Here is a 12,706-nt window from a genome sequence, read left to right on the forward strand (position 1 = left end):
CCAGCCAGCCAGGACTGATTCTTACCACCTGTCCCTCTTTGGAGGGATACATAAGCCGGCTGGCTGAGGTGGCCTGGGAGACCCAGGCCCTGCAGGAGAAAGAAAGCATCGCCCCAAGGGAAGGAGAGGCTGCTGCTGCTGTTGCTGTGCTGCTGCTGCTACTGTGGGACCACCATCTCCACCACCCTTCCCAGAGGGACTTCTGCCTGGCAGGACCAGGCCCCAGGTACCCAGCCAGCCAGGACTGATTCTTACCACCTGTCCCTCTTTGGAGGGATACATAAGCCGGCTGGCTGAGGTGGCCTGGGAGACCCAGGGCCTGCAGGAGGAAGAGACCATCGCCCCAAGGGAAGGAGAGGCTGCTGCTCTTGCTGCTGCTGCTGCTGCTGCTCTTGCTGCTGCTCTGCTGCTGCTGCTGCTGCTGCCGCCGTGGGACCACCACCTCCACCACCCTTCCCAGGGGGACTTCTGCCTGGCAGGACCAGGCCCCAGGTACCCAGCCAGCCAGGACTGATTCTTACCACCTGTCCCTCTTTGGAGGGATACATAAGCCGGCTGGCTGAGGTGGCCTGGGAGACCCAGGCCCTGCAGGAGAAAGAAAGCATCGCCCCAAGGGAAGGAGAGGCTGCTGCTGCTGTGCTGCTGCTGCTACTGTGGGACCACCATCTCCACCACCCTTCCCAGAGGGACTTCTGCCTGGCAGGACCAGGCCCCAGGTACCCAGCCAGCCAGGACTGATTCTTACCACCTGTCCCTCTTTGGAGGGATACATAAGCCGGCTGGCTGAGGTGGCCTGGGAGACCCAGGGCCTGCAGGAGGAAGAGACCATCGCCCCAAGGGAAGGAGAGGCTGCTGCTCTTGCTGCTGCTGCTGCTGCTGCTCTTGCTGCTGCTCTGCTGCTGCTGCTGCTGCTGCCGCCGTGGGACCACCACCTCCACCACCCTTCCCAGGGGGACTTCTGCCTGGCAGGACCAGGCCCCAGGTACCCAGCCAGCCAGGACTGATTCTTACCACCTGTCCCTCTTTGGAGGGATACATAAGCCGGCTGGCTGAGGTGGCCTGGGAGACCCAGGCCCTGCAGGAGAAAGAGACCATCGCCCCAAGGGAAGGAGAGGCTGCTGCTCTTGCTGCTGCTGCTGCTGCTGCTCTTGCTGCTGCTCTGCTGCTGCTGCTGCTGCTGCCGCCGTGGGACCACCACCTCCACCACCCTTCCCAGAGGGACTTCTGCCTGGCAGGACCAGGCCCCAGGCCTGATCCTGATCAGGGCGTGGACGTTTCTGTTGCTGCCGTTGGGCTGTCCTGGAATGCGAGACTGAAGTGCTGCTGTTGCCTCTTCTGAGGTGTATGCCACCGTTGCTGCTGTCATTATCACCAGGTTGGGGGTCATTGCTGTCTATCGTTCTTGGGTCCCATTACATCAGCTACTACGGATTATCGGCTGCTGAAGCTCCTCGGATGCTGCTGTGTTGTCTGAATGTATGAGTGGGTTGTATGAGTGAGTGTGTGATTGTGTGTATATGCCATGAGTTTTATTATTTATTTTATTTTTGTTATGTGCCTGGGCGAGAGGACAGTGTTGTGGGAGGGAGGACCAAAGGGGGCCCCTATTAGTGTAGTGACGGGTAATGGGAGGTATGGCGCTGTGAGTAGGACATGCCCGTTAAGGGGAACTCGCCCCAGACAACTGGTGGCTGTGACGTGTTCCGGTCCTCCCCACACCCACAGGATTGCTGGTAGTTCTATCAGCCAAACCTCGGATCTCCAGTTGCTGCTTTTTAATGCCAGATCGGTAAATAATAAAACCTCCCTCGTCCATGACCTAATTGTGGATGAGGTGGCCGATCTGGCATGTATTACCGAGACCTGGGTGAGCGATCTGGGAGGTATTAATCTCTCCCAGTTGTGCCCACCTGGGTATTCGGTTCAGCATCTGGGTAGATCCGAGGGTCGGGGAGGGGGAATCGCTGTGGTCTATAGAAGTTCCATCCCTCTTGTTAGGCACCCTATCCAGATGGCTAATGGTCTAGAGTGTCTGCACATAACGTTGGGTCAGCGAGACAGACTGGGAATTCTGTTGGTGTACCGTCCACCCTGCTGCCCAACAGCCTCCCTAACTGAGCTGACAGAGGTGGTCTCGGATCTATTGTTGCGTTCCCCCAAACTTTTGGTATTGGGGGATCTCAACATTCATGCTGAGGCCGCTTTATCTGGAGCAGCTCAAGACTTCATGACCTCCATGACAGCCATGGGGCTGTCTCAATTTGTTACTGGCCCTACGCATGTGTTGGGGCACACTCTGGACTTGATTTTTGCCACTGGATTAGGGGATGGTGATCTGAGAGTGAGGGATTTTTCATCTATTCCTTTGTCATGGTCAGATCACCGCCTATTAAGGTTTAGACTCACACTGTTTTCTCCCCTCTGCAAGGGTGGAGGACCAATTAAGATGGTCCGTCCCCGGAGACTAATGAATCCTGAGGGTTTTCTGATGGCTCTAGGGAATTTTCCGGCTGATAGAATTGATGGTCCTGTCGAAACCCTGGCCATGCTGTGGAATACGGAAATGGCCCGGGCAGTTGACACGATCGCCCCGGTGCGCCCTCTCCGTTGCAGAGCTCAATTGGCTCCCTGGTTTACTCCGGAGCTAAGAGTGATGAAGCAAGAAAGGAGACGGCTTGAGTGCAAATGGAGGCGAACTCCCGACGGCTGTAATCATGCACTTGTGAAGCTCTCTACCAAACTCTATGTGAAGGCAGTGAGAGCAGCAAAGAAGCAATACTTTGCTGTCTCTATTCAGTCATCCCTTAACCGCCCAGCGGAACTTTATAAAGTTGTCCGGGGACTTTTACACTCTGGTCCCCAGGACGCAATAACACCATCAATTGCCCGCTGTAATGAGTTTGCGCGACACTTTTGTGATAAGACCATGAACATCCGCCGGGACCTTGACTCCATTATTGTAGCAGTTGATCCTAATGAGGTGTCCAGAGCACAGTCTTGTCCTGTTTTATTTGATGAGTTTCAGTTGGTACAGCTCGAGGATGTGGACAAGGTGCTCGGACAGGTGCGGGCGACCACTTCTGCTCTGGATCCTTGCCCCTCATGGCTAATAAAAGCTAGCAGGAATGGAACAGCCGGCTGGGCCAAGGAGGTGATTAATGCCTCTTTACGAGAGGGAGTGGTCCCACCCTGCCTGAAACAGGCGGTGGTGAGACCGCTCCTAAAAAAATCCTCCTTGGACCCTGATAATTTGGACAACTATAGGCCAGTAGCAAATGTCCCATTCCTGGGCAAGGTTCTAGAGCATGTGGTCGCTCGCCAACTCCAGGCTCTCTTGGATGAAACTGATTATCTAGACCCATTTCAATCGGGCTTTCGGCCGGGGTTTGGTACAGAAACGGCCTTGGTCGCCCTGTATGATGACCTCTGTCGGGAGAAAGACAGAGGGAGTGTAACTCTGTTGGTTCTCCTTGATCTCTCAGTGGCGTTTGATACCATCGACCATGGTATCCTTCTGGAGCGACTTACGGATTTAGGAGTGGGAGGCACTGCTTGGCGGTGGCTCTGCTCCTATCTCGGGAATCGTCTCTAGAGGGTGATGCTGGGGGAACATTACTCGAGTCCCTGGGTACTCCAATATGGGGTCCCGCAGGGTTCAGTTCTGTCCCCCGTGCTTTTTAATATCTATATGAAGCCGCTGGGTGAGGTCATCAGGAGTTTTGGAGTGCGTTTCCAGCAATATGCTGATGATACGCAGCTCTACTACTCCTTTTCATCTTCGTCAGGTGAGGCTGTTGATGTACTAGACCGCTGCCTGGCCGCAATAATGGGCTGGATGAGAGCTAATAAACTGAAACTCAATCCTAACAAGACTGAGATGCTGTTGGTGGGAGGACCCTCTGCCCAGATGGTTGACGTTCGACCTGTCCTAGATGGGGTTACACTCCCCCTAAAGGAACAGGTACGTAGTTTGGGGGTCTTATTAGATCCGCTCCTGTCACTTGAGGCTCAGGTAGCCTCGGTGGCACGGAATGCATTCTACCAGCTCCGGCTGGTAGCCCAACTACGACCCTATCTGAGCAAGGAGCATCTTGCCTCAGTTATCCATGCTATGGTAACCTCTAGATTGGACTACTGTAATGCACTCTACGTGGGGCTACTATGAAGACGGTTCGGAAACTTCAGCTAGTGCAAAATGCTGCGGCCAGAGTTCTCACTGGGACAAAGAAATTTGACCATATAACACCTGTCCTGGCGCAGCTGCACTGGCTACCGATATGTTTCCGGGCCAGATTCAAAGTGTTGGTTCTTACCTATAAAGCCCTAAATGGCATCGGACCGCAATACCTGATGGAGCGCCTCTCTCGCTATGTACCTACCCGTTCACTACGCTTGACGTCGAAGGCCCTTCTCCGGGTCCCAACCCATAAAGAGGCCTGGAGATCAACAACTAGATCTAGGGCCTTCTCGGTGGTGGCCCCCGAACTATGGAATGCCCTCCCAGACGAGATACGCCTGGCGCCTTCTCTGTTATCTTTTCGGCGCCAGGTAAAAACTTACCTTTTTGCCCAGGCTTTTTAAATTTTGTAAATTTTTAAATATTTTAATTTAACATTTTAAACTTAATATGATCTTAATTTAAATCTCAATGGCAATTTTATTAATGTTTTATAATTGTACTATATATATATATTTTTTCCACACTTGCTCATATTTTAATTGTGATTTTATTTGTTGTACACCGCCCTGAGAGCTTTCTGCTATAGGGCGGTCTAGAAATGTAATTAAATAAATAAATAAATAAATAAATAAATAAATAAATAATAAAAAACCCTACTACAGGAATGTAAGGCAGATTGCACCAGTCAATTCTTATTAATTTTTTCATTCCCCTCCCTCCCCCCCCCCCCCAGGAGGCAGCACATAATGGAAAGCCAACACAAATCTAGAGCAGGACACTTGTGTACGGTGACCGTGTTCATGTAGATCTGAGCACCTTTATGGGCAGGGCAGAACAGGATATGAATGCATTTGGCACTTGGTGGCCTGGGGGAACAGGTACCTGCTGGCAAAATTGCCTGATAAGAGCAGCTGATGATGCAGATGAGGTCATTCTACAGAGTCATAGTTTGTGGATGAAAAATGGGAGGAAGTTCAAAGTCTGCAACCTCCCGCCTCCTCCATGCTCACAAATGAGAAAGTGGTTGGTTTTGGCAGGCTGGGTCAGTTTCTTCTAACACCGAAGTGAGTAATGAGTGCGGGGGGGGGGAGAAGAGGTGAAGCTGCAACCGGCAAAGCAGGAAATTCCACCATGGGGGGGGGGCTGGCTGAAGGCTGATTAACCTCTTCCTTGCCCTTTTTTTCTTCCTGCTCCATCCCAAGCCTTCCCTAAGGTACCTCCCTCTTCCTGGTCAGAGTCTGTTTTGTTGATTTTTTGTGTTAGGTTTTGATTTTCTGGTTCTGGAAGCAACTTGAGCAGTGGCGATTGTATGGATGCACTAATGCAGCCTTGCCATCCTGCTGCCCTCCAGATGGTTTGCACCCCAGCCAGCACGGCCGTTCTGGATTCCAGCTGGAGCCAGCACAGCTGTTTTGATGGGAGTTGTAGTCCAGAATAACTGGAGGGTGCCAGGTGAGCAAGGGCTGCCTTAATGCAAGTGCACTCCAGGGCCAGTCATGGAGGGCGCATGCCTCCTAGCAATCTCGAGGGTTGGAAGGGGTCCTGAGACATGCCCTCCTTGGGCCGGCAGGTCACCCAAGGACTGCTTGTCTCACTTAACACTCCTTCATCAAACATGTTTGCATAAGGCTTCTCCCTTTCTTCTCCTCCTTTGCTTCCCGCTTCTCATTTCACCCACCTGTGCCAAGCGCCTGCCACAATGTTAACAGTTGAGTCATAGGTTTTACTGTTCTGTTATTCCTGGTACCAACCAAGGTATGTGCAAATATTCTTTACTGCATGAGTAAGGTTGGTGACTGTTTGTCTGCAAGGAAATCCTTTTCTCTGTTTAGGAAATATCTAGCCTTCCCCATCCTGGTGGCCTTCAGGTGATGATGGGCTCCAACTTGTATCAGCTCCAGCCAGCATGGCCAATGGTCAGGGCTGGTGGGAGTTGTGCTGCAACAACATCTGGAAGGTACTGAGTTGGAGGAAGGCTGATCTAGTCTTTCCAGGGTGACACCTCTTCGGTCACTTGTTGCCGTCTTCTGCTCCTGAAGGGAGGCACTGTCTGCAGAAGGTGACAACTTTAAACGTCTCTCTTCCCTTACAGGGTCCTTGATATCAGCCCAGCAGTCACAGGTGACAGTCGTTGAAGTTCCTGAGAACAGCGGTAAGTCCTGAGAGCGGTGACTGTCTTCTCTTGGCCTCTCATTTTCCAGAGGATGATGAAGGGTTTCTGAGCCCTTCACTCTGCCTGCTGGTTAGCCCTTGAAATCCCTGCAGCAGCCTTCTGTAATGGCATCCTCCAGATGTTTTGGACTACAAATCCCATCAGCCCCAGCATCGTACAGACCTGCTGCCTGGGTGTGTAGAATCATAGAATAGTAGAGTTGGAAGGGGCCTGTAAGGCCATCCAGTCCAACCCCCTGCTCAATGCAGGATCCAAATTAAAGCATTCCCGACAGATGGCTGTCCAGCTGCCTCTTGAATGCCTCCAGTGTCAGACAGCCTTCCTCCTCCCTAGGTCATTGGTTCCATTGTTGTATGGCTCTAACAGTTAGGAAGTTTTTCCTGATGTCCAGTTGAAATCTGGCTCCCTGCAACTTGAGCCCATTATTCCATGTCCAGCACTCTGGGATGATCGAGAAGAGATCCCGGTCCTCCTCTATGTGACAACCTATATGGCTGTATTGGCTAGGGCTAATGCGAGCCGTAGCCCACAATGGCTGGGTTTGCCATTTTGCTGATGGGAGATGCCCAAAGTTTTGCTGCTCTATTCAGGCACCAGTTCTGGCTTCAACTGCTTTCCCCTCTGCAGCCCTATTTACGATGTTAGCTGAAGCAGGTCACTTCCCCATGCTGTGTTGCAGGGCCAGCCCAGGGAATGTACAGGGTTCAGTTTTTCCCTGGTTCTGTGTGTCTCCTTCTTTTCCTCTCTCTCTCTCCTGTCCTCCCAAACACTCAAATCTGGCAGGGTTCACCCTGGGGCTTTACCCCACAACTCCTCCACCCAAGATGGCAGTACTCTTCCACGCCTCTGGAACAGCCCCACCCCAGAACCCAGCCATATCCCGCTCCATTGTTCATTCTCTCCCCCCCCCACCCCTTTCAGTTGCACGGCTGAATAATTTTAGACCCTGGATTTAATGGTCTTACAGGGCACCCCCCTTTACACAACTAAGCGTACTACTTTGTGAAACATGCAATTAACATTTCTGTTCTTCCATTCTGCCCCCAGCCATCCCATGCTCTACAACTGTTTATAAATTCTTGATACGCTGGAGCAAAAAACAGTTTGCTGCCCTTATTTTTTGTTTTAAAAAAAATTCTCCGAGCATGTACAGTTTTGCATTTTAAACTGACTTAAATCATAGCATCATCATGACTACAAGAATAAAATGGGTGTTGACTTCTGCTGACCTGGCGCTGAGCGCATTTGCTTGAGAATCATCATCACCATTTTTTGTAGAAAAAGTAAAAGTAAAAATAATATGTTTGGAAGTCTTTTGATTTCAGAATTTTTAAAGTGCTTTTAGTGTTTTTGTTTGCCGCCCTGGGCACCTTCTGGGAGGAAGGGTGGGATATACATTAAATAAATAAAATAAGGCAAGCATCCATAGCCATGTATGTGCTTGGTATTTATTTGGGGACCCAAGCGGTGTTAGGGCCTACAAGGCCACTTCCTGGCCAGTGCGCCAGTGTTGGGTTCTCCAGTTTGGGTCCAGATTTGCCCATTAGCAGTCCATTAAGCCTGGGAACAAAGCATAATCAGTAATAAAAACCACAGACACAAGATTGTAACTGAAATATATCAATCTGTCTTGCAGTAGACGAGAGAACTCACACTGTTTTGCTGCTAGTATAGTCAAGTGTTCTCTGGGGGTTTGGCGCAGTAATCCTGGGATTGTTTAAGGGCCTCATAACCTTGGCCATCCTCTGCCTCACCAGTCCTGCAACTGGTGCAATCAGAGGCTGTAATCTGGATAGGACAACTGTTACACATTTAGGCGGAGGCCTTGAACTGCCACCGAAGTGGAAGTACTCTGGCTTTGTGAAGCTTTGGGGACACATCCTCCTGATAACCAGCTGAGCAGGCTCTCAGGGTGTGCAAATTAGGGCTGAGAAGCCTGTTGCATAAGAAGCTCAGTGAAGTTAATGCTGGGGTGAAAGCTGTGTGTGGGCCGGAAACTCTAGAGGGGACTGCCTGATCTTGGGAGAGGTGGGGCTTTGCATGAAGTGTCCCCAAAGGGAGATTTCTAAAAAATATATACAATCATGTATGTTTAATGACACTGTTGGATGTATTCCACTTGTGCTTGTCCCATAAGTTGCTTCTGGATACTTTGATGGTAGAGAAAAGCAGCTCAGTTGTTCCACCCCCATGGCAGCTGGCTGGTGCGTGGACTGTGGTTCCACCAATATTTCTCTAGGGACTTGTGTCAAAGTGTTCTGTAATATGTGTCCTAATGCGATGCTTTTCTGCATTTCCTCTTATCTCTTTCCTTCCTTTGTAAAAAATCTAGATGCACGTTTGCCTTGCAAAGCACAGCAGGGCTCCCCAAAGCGCGTAGAGTGGAAATTTGAGAAGGATGGCATCCCCGCTTTTGTCTACTATGAGAACGCTCTCACAGGTGTGTAGTTAAACTGTGTGTGTTTGTCCTCAGGAGTGTGAGTTAATTCTGAACAGGGGTGAGGGCCTTGTTACCGCTCCAGCGGAAACCCTTTTCTCCTTATTCTCTGCCCCTATGGATCTTAAGCAGAGGGAGGTATGTCAGTTGGGGAGGAAGGTCAGACAATTGTGTCTTGTTCCCCTGGCACACACTTCCAGTCCTTCTGCCAGTCTTGGGATATTGGCAATCATATCAACAACTCATTGGATCTTAAAAGTGTGCTGCTTAATGCCAAGTAGGTGAGCAGGAGAGCCTCTGTCATCTAGGATTTGATCCTGCATGAGGCCACCACTCTGGTTGTGAGAGGTGTAAATTCAGGTTTTGCGATGCAGGGAGAGGGGGATGCTGGCAGGGCTGGCCTCAGTCTGCCGCAGGCCCTCAGCTTACTGCAGGCCCGCGGCACTAGCCCTTTGTGGGGCCCCACTTCCCCCTGCGTGTGTGCAGGCACATGTTCACACACTTAACAGGTGGCATGCCCCCGCGTATTTAAGTCAGTGCGCATGGCTGTCCTCACCCAAGATGGTGGGGGGGAGGTGTCAGGCACACACACAGAGGACATTAATATGGTGACATAAGAGGTGGCCTGACCAGGCGTATTTCAGCGTGTGCCAGCTGTGCGTGTGGGGATGATGTCAGCTGGGAGAGTGGAGCCCCTGCTCTGTAATCCACACCACCGTCCAGTTGCAGCCCGCAACCTGGCAGGGATCGCGGAGCGTGAGCCCACCCTCCCGGCCCCATCTGCAGGGGCCCTCGGCCAGTGCCCAACCTGGCTGCCTTGTGGCGCTGAGCCTTGATGCTGGGGGCTTACTTACTGTTGGGCATCCATCCTCCTTGCCACAACTTTCATCTAGCAGTCTCCTGATTTTGAGTGTTTGTACCTGAAACTGAGCCTCTAAGGCAGGTTAGGGATTCTCTTGGCGTAAAGGCTACTCAAGAATTTGGTGTTCTTGGCTAGTTGTCCTGGGACTTTTCAAATCCTTGCCCCCCTTGCCAAGTAACATCAGGACTGCGTTTTAAAGCTCTCAGTTGTTTATCTGCCCCCACACCTGATGTTGCATGCGGTGAGGGGTGGATGGGCGTGGCTTGGGGAAGGTGCCTTGCAGCCCAATTTACGACCCCTACTAGGCCTAATGAGGCCTGTGGGCTGGAGGCACCCCACTGCTGCCGTAAAAGCATCACAATCCACAGCTTGTCCGTCCTCGAGTATTCCCTGGAAGAGCTTTGTTCCTGAATGCTTGCTACTGCTCTGATGGGCTTCTTTTCTTTGCAGACGCCCACAAAGACCGTGTTACTTACTATCCCAATGAGCTCTATTTCAAGTCGGTAACTCGCAAAGACTCAGGCTTATATACCTGTGAGGTCATTGGCTCTGCGCTTTCTCAATCCAGAGTTCAACTCGTTGTTCAAGGTACACATTTTGTGCATGTCCCGAATCCTGCATAGCCCTGATTCTTGTTTACAGATGCTCAAGCCCCAGCGAACTAGCTTGGTATGATAATCCTGCATCTTGCGTCAAACAGCCAGTTATTGAGGAATTATTATTTCCTTGTTTAATATTATTAACTGGCTGACTGAAGCACTCTCTCCAACATTTCATAGATAAAACAGAAGATGCTTGTAAGATTCTTCCCCTCCTCCAACCCCCCCCCTTTTTGCTTTTTGTGCAACAACCTGCCTTTCGCCGATTTAAAAGCCAGAATATGCCTGTACCAGTCTGCCACTGGAATCACTCAAAACATGTTATTACTGGCTCTCCATTTGTCAGTGAAGCCTTAAACAGCCTGGGAGCAGGGATCTCTTTTAAGGTCTGCTTTCTCCCATGTGAGCCTGCCTGCTCCCTTGGGCCATTGGCTGAGACCTGCTAGATGCCCCCCTGCTGTCAGAGATTAGGTGGAGTGGCACCGTGGGACAGGGCCTTGTTATCCACAGCACCAGGCTTTGGAACTCACTCTCCTGGGAATTCTGTCTGACCCTCCCATTCTCAGCCTCCCGGCCATATTGTTAAGACAGTTTTATTTTGGAGGGCTTGTGGAATAGAGGGCTAGTGTGTCTGTGGTTTTACCCAGGGCCTGTGGGGGTGGGCCATTGCTCCCTGAACCCCTTAGAGGCTGCAGTTGTGACTGTCACCGTATTCCCCCCCCCCAAAAAAAAATGCAGTGTGCCAAAGTTTCTGATGTATTGCATTTTAGGGAAACAAAGGTGGCAGCTTTGTTTAGGAAAACAGCTCAGTTGTATATGGTTGTATCTTCAACTGTTGCGTTGCTGTGGTGCATTATATTATAATTTTAAATGTGAGCAATTGTGGATGTTGCATCGAATGGTACAGGCCATAGCTCAGTGGCAAAGCATCGCATGCAGAGGGTCTTGAGTTCAGTCTGTGGCATCTTCAGGTACGGCTGGGAATGTCCCCAGCTTGAAACTGTGGAGAGCTGCTGCCAGCCAGTGTAGGCAACACTGAGCTTGATGGACCAATGGTCAAACTCCACATAAGGCAGCTTCCTCTCTTCCTATAAAAGTGTGGTTTCCTGCATGTTGTTTGTCAGCTAAAGGGGAGACGTGTATGATATCCAATGTTAGACTAGATCATCTGAAATCCACGGACTTAAGAGGCAGTGTGGCACAGTGGTTAGAGTGTTGGGCTACAATCTGGGAGACCAGGGTTCGAATCCCCACACAGCCATGAAGCTGCCTGGGTGACCTTGGGCCAGTCACTGCCTCTCAGCCTCAGAGGAAGGCAATGGTAAACCCCCTCTGAATGCTGCTTACCATGAAAACCCTATCCATAGGGTCGCCCGTAGGTCAGGATCGACTTGAAGGCAGTCCATTTATTACTCTATGACTTAGATGGTAACACATTGTTTGTGTGCAGTACTGATGAGGTCTGTTTTTTATGCAGTCCTCACACGGATCTAATATCTAGGGAATAACAAGACTAGCAGGTGTGCTAACAAAATTTCAACCGGAGGGTTCCTCAAAGGCATCATAAACAAGGGTGGTTTTCTTGGGAGCAGAAAAGGATTCAGGGGCAGTTGGGTGTGTGCTTCTTTCAAGTTGTCCTCTGCCTTACCCAAGGCACAGAGGCACTTCCTGAGCGTTCCCGGGCTGCGTTCTTTTTTCTAATGGCGTCTTTTGGCCTTGCAGTCCCACCCTCGAAGCCTAAGGCCCGGGTGCCCTCAGTGGTCACCATTGGCAACAAAGCTGTCCTCAGCTGTGTGGAGACAGATGGATCCCCACCTCCGACTTTCAAGTGGTTCAGAGACAACATCGAAATGCCCACGGACTCCAAAACCAACTCCCTGTTCAAGAATTCATCCTACACGCTCGACACCCAGACGGGGGTGCTGGTATGATCTTATAAATGGGGCCTCTGCTTAAGAATTCTGCATTGCGAAGTGCCGTGACTTTGGAGGGAGGGCAGGGTAGGATAAGAATCATAGAATAGTAGAGTTGGAAGGGGCCTGTAAGGCCATCAAGTCCAACCCCCTGCTCAATGCAGGAATCCAATTTAAAGCATCCCTCACATGTGGCTGTCCAGCTGCCTCTTGAATGCCTCCAGTATCGGAGAGCCCACTACCTCTCTAGGTCATTGGTTCTATTGTCATATGGCTCTAACAGTTAGGAAGTTTTTCCTGATGTCCAGTTGAAATCTGGCTTCCTGCAACTTGCGCCCGTTATTCCGTGTCCTGCACTCTTGGATGATCGAGAAGAGATCCCGGCCCTCCTCTGTGTGGCAACCTTTCCTGTACTTGAAGAAAGGGAGAACCTTGTCTTCTCACATTCCTTATTCCTGCTGAAACCTTAGTTCTGCACAGGCAAGGTTTTGAAGGCCAGAGGTCTTTGGTCAGGAGTGGCCAGCAACTGGAGTGCTTGGGGG

General features: G+C 50.9%; 1 protein-coding gene across 1 annotated transcript in view; it reads left to right on the forward strand.

Annotated features, from left to right (window-relative positions):
- The window catches only part of F11R (F11 receptor), a 34,863-nt gene that overhangs the window by 14,914 nt on the left and 7,243 nt on the right, over positions 1-12,706 (forward strand). The window contains exons 2-5 of the mRNA XM_061606122.1: positions 6,273-6,332; positions 8,686-8,793; positions 10,103-10,240; positions 11,974-12,176. Coding sequence (XP_061462106.1) covers positions 6,273-6,332; positions 8,686-8,793; positions 10,103-10,240; positions 11,974-12,176 — 509 coding nt within the window. The remainder of the gene's footprint in view (positions 1-6,272; positions 6,333-8,685; positions 8,794-10,102; positions 10,241-11,973; positions 12,177-12,706) is intronic.

The sequence above is a fragment of the Rhineura floridana genome, chromosome 22 (assembly GCF_030035675.1).
Source record: "Rhineura floridana isolate rRhiFlo1 chromosome 22, rRhiFlo1.hap2, whole genome shotgun sequence".
Classification (NCBI taxonomy): Eukaryota; Metazoa; Chordata; class Lepidosauria; order Squamata; family Rhineuridae; genus Rhineura; species Rhineura floridana.